This window comes from Athene noctua, chromosome 1 (genome assembly GCF_965140245.1).
Source record: "Athene noctua chromosome 1, bAthNoc1.hap1.1, whole genome shotgun sequence".
In the NCBI taxonomy this organism is placed as follows: Eukaryota; Metazoa; Chordata; class Aves; order Strigiformes; family Strigidae; genus Athene; species Athene noctua.
This window is the reverse complement of record NC_134037.1, coordinates 134,440,936-134,455,598: the sequence shown is the minus strand read 5'-3', so window position 1 is coordinate 134,455,598 and position 14,663 is coordinate 134,440,936. Positions and strand designations below refer to the sequence as shown.

At 50.3% G+C, this 14,663-nt stretch overlaps 1 protein-coding gene across 4 annotated transcripts; it reads right to left on the bottom strand.

Moving 5' to 3' along the window:
- Positions 1 to 1,443: 1,443 nt before the first annotated feature.
- On the bottom strand, positions 1,444 to 14,663 carry POPDC2 (popeye domain cAMP effector 2). Of its 4 annotated transcripts, none has more exons than XM_074897204.1 (4): positions 13,734 to 14,663; positions 11,240 to 11,348; positions 7,453 to 7,960; positions 1,444 to 1,898 (listed from the first exon to the last, which is right to left on the bottom strand). In XM_074897204.1, exons 1-3 carry the CDS (start codon positions 14,276 to 14,278, stop codon positions 7,499 to 7,501), a joined length of 1,116 nt encoding a protein of 371 aa, XP_074753305.1. In that variant the 5' UTR covers positions 14,279 to 14,663; the 3' UTR covers positions 1,444 to 1,898; positions 7,453 to 7,498. The 4 variants fall into 4 exon arrangements, with proteins under 4 accessions (XP_074753305.1, XP_074753296.1, XP_074753314.1 ...); XM_074897195.1 differs by having other exon boundaries at positions 1,444 to 1,887; positions 7,508 to 7,960; XM_074897213.1 differs by having other exon boundaries at positions 7,591 to 7,960.

Below are 14,663 nucleotides of genomic sequence, written 5' to 3'. Positions count from 1 at the left end.
ACCCAGATGCAGCTTTTCCACCACTTTGATGCATATCCAAATTAGAGAGGAGACAAGTCTTTCATCACTTCTGCTCACAAACCACATCTTCTGTGGACCATTTTCTCTGGTTCCCTGAACTGGCTTCACTGGGCGATAAAGAAGTGCACTAGGAACACCACTGTCAGGAGAGAGGGGCTTGCTAAAGGCATCTCTGCCATGAAGAAGCCTGTCATTTGGCATGAGCTGTCACTACTGCTCCACCAGACAGTGTCACTGCAGAGCCAGCTCCTGCTTTCAGCTCACATCCAAGCTTTTGGGCCCTGCCATGTGGCTGTTTGGACGGCCAGCTAACAAACACCATCTCCACCATATGCTAGGGAGGGGCTTAAAGCTGAGCTCTGACAACCTGACAGAGATCCAGGTTAGTCAGTGCCATGACTGAAGAATTTCCAGGGAGCTTCTTGCTCAGACTGGAAGACTGGAATATAGCCTCAGCAGGCACCCGTGAAGTGTAATTCAGCCCAGCCCAGTCCCCTACTTCAGCAGGTTTATAAAGCACCATGACAGATGGAAGCAGTTCCATTGTGCATTTCCTGTGAGTTTCTTTGCAGAAAGGACCCCAACAGCTCTCCTGTTAATTTGCTGGAGACATTTCCCAGCTGTGAAGAGCAATGGGGTCAGGCTACAGCAAGAATGCAGCAACAGAGCAGGATGATAACCATTAGCAGGATGATCCCATGCATGCTGACAGAGGGACTGACGCTCCTCGCTCCTTCCCTTAATATTTATCCCGGAGAAGCTCCCACCCTCACCACCAGCCTGGTTGCACCAGGCTCTGTGGGACAGAGGATTCCTCCACCAGTACTGCCATCTCCCATTCCCTGCCAGAGGAAATGTCTGGGGAAGCTCGTTAGCCAACACCCGTTGAAGTTGGAAGAGGCCTTCCATCTCTACACTCTTTCATCTAAGATATTTCACTTCTCCCTACCAGTGACTCAGTGACTGCTCACCCCAGAGATGTTTTGTACTCACTCATTTCATCACTCGGTGTGTGCACCCTGAGGTCATCCCCCAGTGAGCTCACAAAAAAAAAAAAAAATGGTTAAGGGTTCAGGCTCTCCTTGCTTACACCTGCCCCCAGTCCCAGCTGCTCCTCTTTCTTATTCCAAATGAATCAACTCAAATAACCAACCTTTCACCAGAAGTCAGTAACTTCTTTGAGAGGTGGTGCTTGTCATATATGAGAAATCCTAACCCCTGGAAAAGTAATTTCTTGTCTCACTAGAGCGGATGCCCAGTAAGATGCATGCTATCAAACCTCCATATTATGCCCTCCATTGCAAGCCTATTACCAAAGCCATCAGGCATCTCATTTTCCCCTGTCCTTTCCCCTCCATGCCTTAAGATCACCTCGAACCTTTCAAACGGTGTTATTTCCCTCTCCAAATCCTCAAACGCCAGTAGTTTAATCTTTGACTTTAATGGGAATCATTAAATCAAAGGGAACACAGATTCTGTGAGCAGGCTGGTATCACTTGCAGTGATACTGGTGTACCTTGGTATCAGAGCTGCCGACACACCTCAGAGAGGCAGGACTAGAAAACAAACCATGGGAGCACACTGGGGCAGGCAGCTCTGGTGAACAGCCATGGGGTGGGAGGTGCTGGAGTGTCACACCGCAGTCTCACACATGTGTTTCACGTGCTTCTGAGTGTACATGTCTGCAGGCAGATGTCTCAGTGCGTGCTAAAGAGTGTTTCTCTGGTCAGAAACCTGGGTGAGCATACGGTCCCCTGGAAGGGCTTTGGGCTGAAAATGGCCTGTTGTTCCCTAGAGTTCAGGGGTCTGAGTGGGAGCCAGAGGGGCTCGTCCTTTGCAGGGAGGGTGGGGAGAACTCCGGAGAAGGTTTCCAGAGGCTGCAGAAGGAAAACAATAAAGAAGGGAGGAAAATGAGAGCAGGGAAAGGGGGGAGAGAAAGAGAAAGAAAGAGTATACCATTATTATCACAGGAATAAATTTTACTTCCAAACTTTTCCAATACACAAACCCCATAGAGCCCACTGTTACCTGTCCTGCTCCCCTCCCCTCCTAAATTAGAATGCAAACTATGTAATTCTTGAACATGGGATACATGAGAAAATGGGATTACACAACCATTTTGTGACAGAAAAAAAAAAAAAAAACCAACTCTAAAAAGGATCTTCTCTGATACCGGTGAAACAAAGACCACAGCTCCTTTGATTTTGCTCTCAAAGCAGGTATAAAATGATTCCTACCGACTTAGATACCAAGATAGAAGCCATTGAGCATTCAGCCATCCGTCCACCTCACCCACCAAATAGAAAGCCAGCCCCAATATGTAATTGTACAAAACAAGGTAGCGACAGCTCCGTATCTTGCAAGTACTTGGTAGCAACAAACTAGAACAAATGCAGCATGAAAAGGGGAAAAACCAGGTGACTTTCGGTTGTTTGAATTTTCATGCAAGGAATAAGGCTTAGTATGCTATGGAGCTCTCAGCTTTACAGCTGTACGCTGTAAAAGCAAGTTTTAAACAGAACCTTTGAACCTGCCTCTTTTAAACAGGCAGCCTGTAAATTCTTGAAATATCTCTCCACCTCAGAGAAAGAATGTGCTCTTCAGAAGGATGTCACAGTCTGCCTTGCTCATAAGCAGACTAGAAACTCAAGGAACTGGTAGACCAAAGTATCTCTCATGAATATTTTCTTTTGCATGATCTTTGCGGCACTTTAGGCACTCAACAATTGCCCTCCTGCGCTGTAGTATTGCAAGGTGGCCATTGTAGTGACAGAAAATGAAAAAGAAGCACTTCAGCACAGGGAATTTAGAGAGCTGGAAGGTGATTACCCAGTTTGGCTGTTGCTGAAGAAGGAGGTGAGAGCACAATCAGGGGAAAGCCCCAGGGTATCTCTGACCTCAGGGACCGCAGCTATCGCTTCCTTCAAACAATGACACCGCAGGGAATATCCCTGTTTATTATGGATGTTTTCACCACTTCTGCAGGAAAAGTTATGAAAGGCTGTGGATGTTGTCTACTTTGACTTTAGTAAGGCCTTTGACACCGTTTCCCACAGCATTCTCCTGGCAAAACTGGCTGCTCAAGGCTTGGGTGGGCACGTTTTGCTGGGTACCCACGCTTTGCTGGGTAAAAAACTGTCTGGATGGCCGGGCCCAAAGAGTTGTGGGGAACGGAGTTAACTCCGGTTGGTGGCCGGTCATGAGTGGTGTCCCCCAGGGCTCGGTGTTGGGGCCACTCCTGTTTAACATCTTTATTGATGATCTGGACGAGGGGATCGAGTGCACCCTCAGTCAGTTTGCAGATGACACCCAGTTGGGTGGGAGTGTTGATCTGCTCGAGGGTAGGGAGGCTCTGCAGAGAGACCTGGACAGGCTGGAGCTATGGGCTGAGGCCAACTGGAGGAGTTTCACTAAGGGCAAATGCCGGGGGCTGCCCTTGGGCCACAACAACCCCCAGCAGTGCTACAGGCTGTATAAAAAAACAAAACACGCAGCTGAACACATATTTAAGGAAACTGGCCAAATGTCTGTGTTAGACAAGCAGCTGCACAGATTTTAACCATCCTACTGTTTCAGCAGATGAAAGCACCCCTGTCCCCACATCCACTCCGGCACAATTCAGTGGGGACTCCTACATCTAGAGAAAATAGACCCCAAACAGTTCATAGCCCTGCAGAAGCACCGATCTACTGGCAAATCTACTGGAGTTAAACCCAGTTGGTGGCTGGTCATGAGTGGTGTCCCCCAGGGCTCAGTTTTGGGGCCACTCCTGTTTAATGTCTTTATTGATGATCTAGACAAGGGGACTGAGTGCACCCTCAGTAAGTTTGCAGATGACACCAAATTGGGTGGGAGTGTTGATCTGCTCGAGGGTAGGGAGGCTCTGCAGAGAGACCTGGACAGGCTGGAGCCATGGGCTGAGCCCAACTGCATGAGTTTCAATAATGGCAAATGCCGGGGGCTGCCCTTGGGCCACAACAACCCCCAGCAGCGCTACAGGCTTGGGGAGGAGTGGCTGGAGAGCTGCCAGTCAGAGAGGGACCTGGGGGGGTGGGGTGATTGACAGCCAGCTGAACAGGAGCCAGCAGTGTGCCCAGGTGGCCAAGAAGGCCAATGGCATCTTGGCTTGTATCAGGATTAGTGTGGCCAGCAGGGACAGGGAAGGGATCTGACCCCTGTGCTCGGCACTGGTGAGGCCGCACCTCGATTCCTGTATTCATTTTTGGGTCCCTCACCCCAAAAAGGCCATTGAATGACTCGAGCGTGTCCAGAGAAGGGCAACGGAGCTGGTGCAGTGTCTGGAGCACAGGTCTGATGGGGTGCGGCTGGGGGGTTTTAGTCTGGAGAAGAGGAGGCTGAGGGGAGACCTCTTCACCCTCTACAACTCCCTGAAAGGAGGGTGCAGAGAGGGGGGGATGAGTCTCTTGAGCCAAGGAACCGGCACCAGGCCAAGAGGGAATGGCCTCAAGCTGTGCCAGGGCAGGGTCAGACTGGCTCTTAGGAAGTATTTCTTTGCAGAAGGGGTTGTTGGGCGTTGGAATGGGCTGCCCAGGGCAGGGGGGGAGTCTCCACCCCTGGAGGGGTTGAAGAGTCGGGTTGACCCAGCGCTGAGGGATCTGGTGGGAACAGTCAGTGTGAGGTTAATGGTTGGACTGGATGATCTTCAAGGTCTTTAAAAGCCAACCTACGTGATTCTGTGATTCTGCTTTCCCGGACCATGGCAGACCACCATCCACTGAGCTGTGACAAGTGCCTGGACAGAATGGAAAATTGCAGCCCCTTTGTACCACTAATTTTTGTGGTTAGGGTCCCAAGTTGCTGTGGACTATTGTCTGCATGCGCCAATTGCCATTGTGCTGCTGGGATGGGGTGTGATTAGGATACCCAAATGGTGAGCAGAGTAACAAGGAAGCACTCGTTTCACTCTTATGCACATGCTAAACAGACTTTGTATTTCCTTGTCTAATTACCTTAGAAATTGAAATACTATACTGGCTATTGTCTCCAGACTGACAGACAAGGAAGATCATCCTCCTCTCCCACCCCAAAGATCAGCCTCTGAAACATTTGAGCTTTTATTGCAGGTCTCTACTGCAAGTATCAGCACACCTTGATATTGTCTCATTCACAAGATTTAGAAAGACAAAAGCTTCCAGCTTCCAACATATTTTAAAAGGACTGTGTGAAAGAAAGAACAGCTTTGTGCTGTGTTGCACAAGCTTTCCCCATCACACATACACACACACACACCTCTTGTGTGTATGTTCACAGTACTGACTCATCACCAGAAATGAGTAGAAACTATTCAAAAAAAGCAACAGTGTTCCTTGCATCCTTCCTTTTCTAATTGCATTTGAAATTCTGATTTTATTGAGCTTGATCCACTAGGAGAATTCTGCCAGTGACCTGAGAATGGATACCCTCCTGCTGAGAAGACGAAATACAAAAAAAAGCATAGACAAAGTGACTTCACAACACTATCTGCATTCATTTCTGCTGGCGTGTATTCGACAGACATGCCTGACAGTTTGGAAGATAGCTGTCTCATAAGGGATTCAATGTTCCTGCCTCTCCAAGTAAGGACTGAAAAAGCTGCAAATTCGTTTCTCCGGCAATCTACCAAAAGAACCCAGGGACTTCACATTCCTAGGACTTCTAAGCTAGAAAACAAATGAGGATTTTTGTTTCCTTTTTCCCTCTGTGCTGCCTTTTTTCAAAATAATTCCCAAAACCTATGCAAAACTCTTGCTGACTTTTTATCTGATTCAAGCAAAACCAAATACACTTGTTACTTCCTTGGCCAGTTTCTTCACATCCCAGATTTTAAGTTTGGAGGCATGAAAGCAGTACAGAGACAGGCATGTGACTCAGCTCAAAACAAAACTGTACAAAACAGGAAGATCTTCCAGTTCCACTGTTTTCAAAAACTAAGAATAGCAACTGGATGAAGCAGAACGAAAGGCCTCTTCCACCAGAGACCTACTGCAAACAACAAGCGCTGTCTGACTCAGATAGCTTTTCCATGCAGATTCTAAATAAAATTCCAAAATGCAGAGCCCCGAGGAGGGAGGGTCCCCTTGCTGTCACAGCAGTGAGACTTGCACACAAACACTGCAGGGTAGGGAAGGTTACTGCTGATGTGTCAGGGCTGACGCCAGCAGTCAGGGTGTCCCGCTTCATGCTCCCTGCCAGTGAGCCCACAGGCATTTGTGGCCCAGAAGTAGAGCCAAGCAGGCACAGGGAAGACCAGAGTGTGATGGTGCCCCGTGTTTATGGATTCCTGCTGGAAAATGATCTCCTGAGATGCAGCCCAGCCCCGCAACTTCCTCCCCACACACCCAACTGGGACACACGCAGCAGTCACTTCTAAGACACAAATCCCAGTCCCAGGCTTGGCGGGTGGTACCTGGGTTACAGAAAGCAGCTATTACAGGGCAGCAGCAGGAATGTACATTTTGGGGTCTGCAGCTGGCATGCAGTGGCTGGCTAAAAGTAGCTCAGTGTGGAATTTCTCTCTTGGCCACTTGGATCTGAATTTCAAGCACGAGCCACCCTTCCATCTATTTCTGTTCACGTGTGTTGCTCCTCTGCCCCAACATCCGCCAGGCCCGGGAATTTTTCCCTTGCAGAGTAAGCTGGCATTTTAGAAGAGAACATCTCATTCCCACTCACCATAAAGAAGTTTGGGGCACATTAAAACAAGATTTAGCCTGTCAGTCCAGTCAGGGTGATCGGAGGCAAGAGCTATACCACACAGGGCTGCCTTTCCAATACCTCACTGATCTGGCTGAGATGAAGCTCAGTAGACACAAGGAGGACAAATCAAATACTGGGATGAGCTGTGACAGGCAGAGGGAAGAAGGACTCTGAGCTTTCTCCCCCTGCCCAGACTAAGCACTCATAGGGTGAACAACAGCTCCTCATTCTCAATCTGCTGTAAACCCCGGAACTGTTTCTACCCCTGTCAGCATCTTCTGGGTTGTCTGCTCTCTCACCTGCAGACATCTTCCTCAGCTCAATACTGGAATATCTCCAGGCACAACTCTACCTCAGGGCGAGGCAGGTTGTGCCTCATGGAGTCTCTGCAGGCACTCGTGTACCACCCGCCAGCCTGGACATCATTTCAGTTTCTCTGCCTCTCCTGAGGGATGGAGAGAGGATAGGGCAGGGAAGAGCTTTCTACGCTCAGGTTACCGACCCTGCCGCCGCACGGTGCAGCTGGTGCCTGGAGTTAAGCCTCTACCCTGCTACTTTTCCTTAAGAAAAGTCACAAAACTTGAGCCCACCTCATGGGATTCCTTGGGGCAGCAGGCAAAAAAGTGCTACAGAGGAGAAAACCTGTGGCAAAAGAGGGTGAAAGGCTGGGGGCTGCTGCTCTGCCTGGGCAGTTGCACCACAGGAAGGACTTGCTTCCACAAGAGGGGTACTTACGCGGGGGTCCCACACAGGGTGAGGCGTGCCTATGCCAGGAGTGCCCTCACTTCATATACTCCCCTTCGCTCACATAGTCCATAAAAGACCCCGGCAACTCAGCAAAATCTTCCAAGACAAGACTGGTGGAGTCCTCACCCAGCAGGTCACTGTCGGGCCGGGATGCTCGGGGGCGCGGAGCTGGCGGCGGCGGCGGTGGTGGCTGTGGAGGGGGCTCAGAGGCACCAGCCTCGCCAGAGGCAGGCAGCGGCAGCTCCTCGCAGTCCTCCGGGTCCCCCTCAGAGGACGGTGGCCCAAGGACGTGGTAGAGACTGGGCAAGCGAATGTCAAAGCGAAGGCCAAACTTGGCGAAGAGCTTCTCATTGAGGGAGTAAAGCTTCTCTGAGATGTCGTAGCCCAGGTGGGAGGAGAAGAGCCGGGCAACGTAGCGGTCCTTCCTCAGGAGGAGATAGAGCTTCTTCCTCGGCCAGGTGATGAAGCTGCAGTCAGTCTCAGCTGTCAACGTGACCTGTGGGGCAGTGAGGGAGCGGAGTAAGCCCCACCGCCTGGGCATGGCTCACCCGCCTCAGAGATTGACGCTTCTCTCCAGGGAAGGCCCCTTGCCTCTTCGATGCCTGCTCTCCTTGGAGACAGCAGGGCTGGAGAGCCAGATTGTCCAAGCTGAACAATGGGATCTTTACCTACCTCAGTTTCTTCTCCACAAGGAGCTAGATACCAGGTTCTCCAATGCAATCAGTGGCATGTCCTTGCTTAACCTAGCCACATGGCTGGCTACGTTTCACCCTTTCGCTCTCAGATGATGCTCCCTGTTGACACCTGAGCAATGCAGCTCAATGGAGCAGGGCAGCACAGACATCCTTATCCCTCTACAGAAATCTTACAGAGGGAGGCATTTCTTCATGCTCAGCCAATCTAAGTTGCCAGATGCCAGCCCGTCCGGCTGCAGGGTCGCACAACCCCTGCTCTGAGAAGGCCCTGAGTTTAGGAAGGGCTTGCCTGGCCACCTGGAAGGCTTTGCTTGGACATCTGGAAGGCTTTGCTTGGCCACCCTGCACCAGAGGGACATCCTGTCTCACCAGCTCTGCTGGGCGCTGTAGGGCTTAATGGCCCTGAAGGATGCGCAGCGCAGCACAGCTCAACAAGAGAGGAAATAAAAGGGTTTTACTGTGTTTGTGTGTAGGTAGGGAACTCATTTGAGGTTTTATTGGGTTGACTTTAGAAAATGTTTCATTTTGCTTTTGAGAACAGAGCCAACGCTGAGCTGTTTGTCCCCCTAGCTGTAAGACTAGATTATTAATAATAAAAACCATGATACAATACATGAGTGTATATTGTAATATATAACTATAATAATAATAATAATACAAAAATATAAGAAACACAGGAAGGGTCAAACTGCCTTGGGCCAAAGAAGAACATCCGAGTGTAATGGAGACACTGGCATGTGAACAAGTGCTGGAGCCAAAATATCCCGGGGGCTCCCTTTCACTCTATATCCAGGGGTCTCCTCAGCCAGCCACCATGGCAGAGGGCCACTGGGAAGCTGAAAATGGCTTGGCTGCATGTGTGTGTCCTTGGGTTTGATATCCAATGCCACTGCCATGCAGGCAGCTGCCTTATGAAAGAAATATAGGAGATAAAATCTGAAAACCTTCCCAGGCTGAGGTGAGCAAGAGGAAGGGTCACATGGAAACGAAAATGACTAGAATCTCATTTTCCTAACCCACTTTTGGTACAGCAACCAAAAGCTTCTGCTTCTCATGAGGGATTGAGATGTAGTAAGAAAACCTGCCTCCTAACCAGGACAGATTTTACTCGTGAATAGCCCCCAATGCAAGTGCTCCAGCATTTGCAGAGACCATAATTCAGCCTTCTGGAGGAAAGTGCCAACCCTGAAACCCAACTCCTTCAGGCACTGGGAACCAGAAGACACAGCTAAAGCAGAAAGCTCAAGAAAATCACCTCTCCTTGTAGACTAAGTCACGCTTCTGCCATTTTTCAGTGGGCTCAGACTTGAAACTGCTCAATCTAGAGAGCCATGGAGAAAACTTGGGCAAGGAAAACCTTCCATGCACTCCTCCAGCAAAGTGCTAGAGTCGAACATACACTTTTTTAACCAAATGATTGTGATGCTAGAAATAAGGTTGAGACATGCCACAGAGTTTTATTAACTACTCAGGTAAGAGGGACTAGTGGGTTAAACAGCTGCCAAAAGCAGCACATCACCGTGGCTAAGCACGGCCATCAAGGGTGCTGTCCTGCCAGGAACATGGACTGGTCAAGACTCACCTGCTGAAGGCTGCTACTTCTTCATGCTCCTCAGTAAGCAGACATGGGTTTTCAAGTATTTCCAGCACATGGCTGCAGCCTTTCCCCACCTGGGACTCTACCTGCCCATCCTGGTGCCAGGCGCAACCAACCTCCCTGACCAGCCCTGCCTCGCAGAGCAAGAAGAGGGGCCAAGACCGTGGTGCTGACAGGGCTGGTGCAGCCTGGCACCAGCTTGTTCCTGAGCCGCCTCACACACTGCAGATAAAGACAGGTTTGGGAACACTCAGTTCCAAAGAAATTAGCTCAGAAAATGCTGCAGAGGTCTTTGCAGGTTACATGCCATCCAAGTAGCTATTCCCCTACCAGGAGCACCAAGCAGCTGTCATTCTCTGCTCGATTCTCAGGAAAATGCAGTCCAGGAGCTAGTAACAATCTGCTGTTGGATTGAAGCTCTGTGTGAAACACAAGATACCCTCACCCCTAGCACAGCCATGCTGTTGTTGCCCTCTAAACCCCATTATCTTGGCCTGGCATCCCTATTTCTGCCACGAGCTGTAGTCCTGTGCCACAGCCACATGGTCAGATATCTCCTGGAACTGTTCCTCTTGCAAGACCGTAACCACTGGCGATGGCACAGCTTCCAGAAGCGACTGCCATGACCCTTTCACACACAGGCCAAATTCAGACCTGAGGAAAGCAGATTCGGAGAGTTGCTCTGGTTTAACCAAGTCTGAATGTTGCTGCCCTCATAAGAAAGCATCATCATGCTCTTATGACTGTCCCACGCTCCCAAGGGATTAGCAAAATCCCTCCTCATATGCCCTAAGCGACATGTTCTAGATTGATTTCCTGACAGGGATCAGCCTGTCCTGGGGTGTGAGTTAATGGCAGACAGATGTGGACCTAAGTAATCTCCTCCAGAAGAAAAGTCAAACACATACTGTGGGGTGTTGACAGCAAGAGCAAAATCCTTTCAGTTGCTGCAAATAAGAATTGGTCTGGCCTCTCAGCAAAGGATTCTTCTGCTCAGAAAGAGCCATATTTGGGTGTGAATCATCCTTTCTGCTTCTCCATCCCAAACATATCATCATCAGTACTTCTTTGAGGAACAGGATATTTATGGATTTACATCCCTGCTGCATATTGTCGTGATGCTGGAACGACGCACCCTGCTAGCAGTGTGTAGGGGAAATGCATCAACATAGGTACTAGGGAACGCTGTGCTGGCAGAAAGCCAGCAATCTGATACCTCGTCTCCCTGCTAAACTGGAAGGAGCACCACGCTCCACCCTCCCTGCTATCAGCTGGTAGTAGGAGCACGAACTGACGTCTTCTGAGGAAGGTAGAAAAATAAATTAACGCAGCTGATGCCCCATCCTGTGCTGGCTAAAGCACGGGGAAGTGGAGGAAAGTGTTCCTTTGAATGGTATAATAAGCCCCCCTCTGTCCCCTTCTCAGACGTGCAATGAAGCAGCAAGGAGCGAAGCTGGACTGCTGCGGGGATGCGTGGGGTTACCTGGAAAGTTCCTTCCTCAGAGGGTCGCAGCGACTCCCATTCTGGAGAGTCCAGGAACTGGAACGGAAAGACGTAGTGAAGGAATTGTCCGTCCTGGCTCACCCGGATCCTGCAGAGAGAACAAGTGAGGCACACAGGCTTAGTCCACAAAACAGATCATCACACGAACCTGATCAGCTCATACAACGTGCAGGCAGCCGGTCCTGCCAGGGAGGAAGGGATTTCTCCTCATCTCACACGTGTCTTGTACCCTCTCCGGGATAGCTGCAGATGCTCCAGTCTATGGGGCTGTCCCTCCTTTCTCTGCAGAAAACAATATCTGCTCCACTTCCCCATATTCCATCTGTTTTCTGTTTACTGCTACAAAGCCAGCCCTCGCAGGTGCAATGCTTGATCCTAACCCAGGACTTCTCAGCCCACAAGTCTGCTGCTGCTTTTCAGGTACTTCTAAGCCAGTCTGTGGCTCTTCACACTTGCATCTTTTTCCTGTCCCCAGGGTTGCACGCAGGCATTCCCTGCCTTGATGCTGGGAAGCTGTTAGACCCAGAACCCCCCAGAATCACATTGGCCATCGTTCCTGACACATCACACTGTGAGCTCAAGCTGCACTTTACCATTCAATCTCTCTTGGCCTCCCAAGTATCCCTTTCCCCTACTTCTGCTACAACTGCCTACCAATATCAAGGTTGAACTTGCACCCAGCTCTGCTGTGGGAGCAGAGGAGAGCTGCACAGGCCTGGGGCAATGCCAGGGCATTCTGGAGCTCTGGTGCTGCACCACCAGATTTGGGGTCTCTTGCCTCCCTGTTGCCATGTTCCCCCCCGTTGTATGTTGCTCAAAGGCAATTCTTGTTTTCAGGAGTTACAAGGCTCAGTTCACCGTTGGCTTCCAGCCAGCTGGGAGTGCTGCCTGGAAGGGTCAGGGATTGCAAGACAGGTTTCCTGACCCAGGCATGTTCTGTGCTTCCAAACCCCTCTTATCTTGATATTGTTCAGTTTAAGGGGGGGCACCACTATAGTAGAAATGCTCTGCTGGGCCAGCAAGGACCTCACAAAGCCATAGAATGGCAGCAGAAAATGCAAATCCGATCCCATCTCCACAGAGCATACTATACCAGCAAAGATGCAGACTTCCCACCACAAAAGAGCAGACAATCACCTTGCCAGCACTGGATTACTGTCTGTTGCAGCACCTTCTTGCCCACTGAGCAGCATCAGATTATCCAGTGCAGGGCAAGCCAGCACAGACTCTTCCTCGCTAACGTTACTTGCGGATACAGTAAACTTCACAGAAAGCTGCTCAGCACAGACATCTGCTAAGGGGAAAGACATCTCATGGAAACACGTACCCAATTTCCTTCCAGTGCTTTGCCATTAAACACTGTTCAGTGGCCCCAGAATGCTTTTAGCACATCCTAGAAAAGGTACAAACACCAAGAAAAGGAAGGACAACCCTTCTTCTTTACACCACCCCCCCCCCTCCACCCTCATCCGAGAGGATGGACCACCGCAGTAAAACATGAGCCCCAGGTGATGTTGAGCTTGTCTTCCCAAAGGAAAACCTTAGCGACACACTTCCTACAGCTCAGCACTGCTCCCATTTACAGATCTCCTACCTTTCCCACTCTCACTTGACGTTAGTCCCAAGTGCCTGGCAGCAGCTGGGAAGCCAATATCATTACTATTTGCATGCATTTGAATTTTGCAGCTCATTAAGAGCTATGCTCATAAAGGCATGCCACAGGATCTCAGGTGAACAAATGCCAACACTCCATCAGCACAGTTCTCTCAATAATCAAACCCCCAGCGTGACTACCTAGAGGTCCCTGAGGTCATCCTTGATGGTCCAGAGGAAGGAACATCATGAATACATGACAGCACAGGGAAAGAAAGAGGCCCGATGAGGCAGGATCCACCACAGGAAAGTGCTCTCTCTTTTTACAAAATTACTCTCAAAGCAAAAAATGTCAGAGCCCTGAGGGTTAAGGTGTTGGGAACAGGGGTGGAACCTCTCCCTGAACACTGCTGGCCAGGGGGAGAAGGTGAACTGAGGACTCGGTGTACTCGGTGCACAGCCCTTCGCATCACAGAGGTGTGTTTGGTACCCTCTGAGACCACAGGTCCAGGCATACTGCCTTCCTGCCTTGAGAAACACTTTCTCATGGCCAGTCTGCTCCCATCAGAAATAAGAACACTTTAAAATGTCAGAGAAAGAGGTAAGGATTCCCCAGCAGTATCACAAGCAAGGCTGAGCTCGCACATAGCTTGATTCTGCAAACTGTTCCCTGAAATATTCTAACTTAGAAAAACGGGAGAAAACAAAAACAACCCCCAAAAGCAAATCACACCCCTCCCCAACAAACAGGTGTGTATCTCAAAGCCCTTTCAGAGGAAGGAAACAGTCCTCACCCCAGTTTCTACAGAGGGTGAAAATTCAACAATAAGCCACAGTGCTTTTGCTGTCAGACTTTGTCCAGAAACCAGAGAGCCCTTACCTGCCAGACAGCAGCAACGAGAGGCGGTCAATGGGCGTCTTGCCCTCCACCGCGTAATTCTGGTCTCTGACTAGCGATTGCACTTGCTCTTCACAGCACTTCACGATTTCTTTGTAGACTTCCAGGGGCACCTGCAAGGGCAGGTACATGGTCTTGTAGAGGAGGTCAAACTCTTCTGGGATGGTGTCTCTGCGGAGCCGGTAAACCAGGTGAGCCAGCTGAAGCAAGCAGGCAAGGACGAGCAGCATGTTCCAGGTGAAGATATCCAGCCCACAGGCGCTCAGCCAGCCCCACAGGGCGTAGCAGAAGTAGCCTGGGGCCAGGAGGCCAAAGATATAGAGGGACCCAAAGATGCCGCTTCCCCCCATGTAACCCAGGAGGACGATGCAGCTGGCCAGGTGGTAGGCTGCTCCCTCCATAACCTCCTTCCAGGCATCACACACTGGAGGCTGGAGAACAGCCTGGTCCCAAGAGAGGCTGCTTGCGCTCATCCTTCCCCACTCCCCACCCTCCCTGGCCTTCCTGCGCTCAGAAGGAATTGTCATACACAAAGGGTGCTGCAGAGGTCTGAAACCAGAGCTGCTGGGTAGCTGTTCCTCCTCCTCCTCTTGAGCGTCGGCAGGTCCCACAGCAGCGCGCTTCAGAGTGACATGTTAAAGCGCTGCCGAACGTTTTTGCACCCGAAAAATCCCAAAAGTGCTCTTTTCTCCTCTTTGTGGCTCACAAACCAGCAGCTGGCTCTCTCCTTAGCCACACCGGTGAGAAAAGGAGCTGGCAAACAAGAGGCCAAAAGAGCACAGTCAAAGAAAGAGTAGAGGCCATTAGCTGTAAAACTCGCAGGCAGGACAGAGATCTCGTCGCGCTGCCTCTCTCGCCTGCCCTCCGGCAAATGGAAAGAGCGACCGCGAGAGAGCAGTGGAGGGAGCCGGT

Bases quoted from the DNA above. Each gene is read 5' to 3' on its own strand.
- POPDC2 (XM_074897195.1), bottom strand. From the start codon at position 14,278: ATGACAATTCCTTCTGAGCGCAGGAAGGCCAGGGAGGGTGGGGAGTGG. The intron at 7,961-11,239 runs GTAACCCCACGC...ACTGCCCCACAG, and splicing joins CTGAGGAAGGAACTTTCCAG to GTCACGTTGACAGCTGAGAC. The intron at 1,888-7,507 runs ATGAAGTGAGGG...GCCTCTGGAAAC, and splicing joins ATGTGAGCGAAGGGGAGTAT to CTTCTCCGGAGTTCTCCCCA.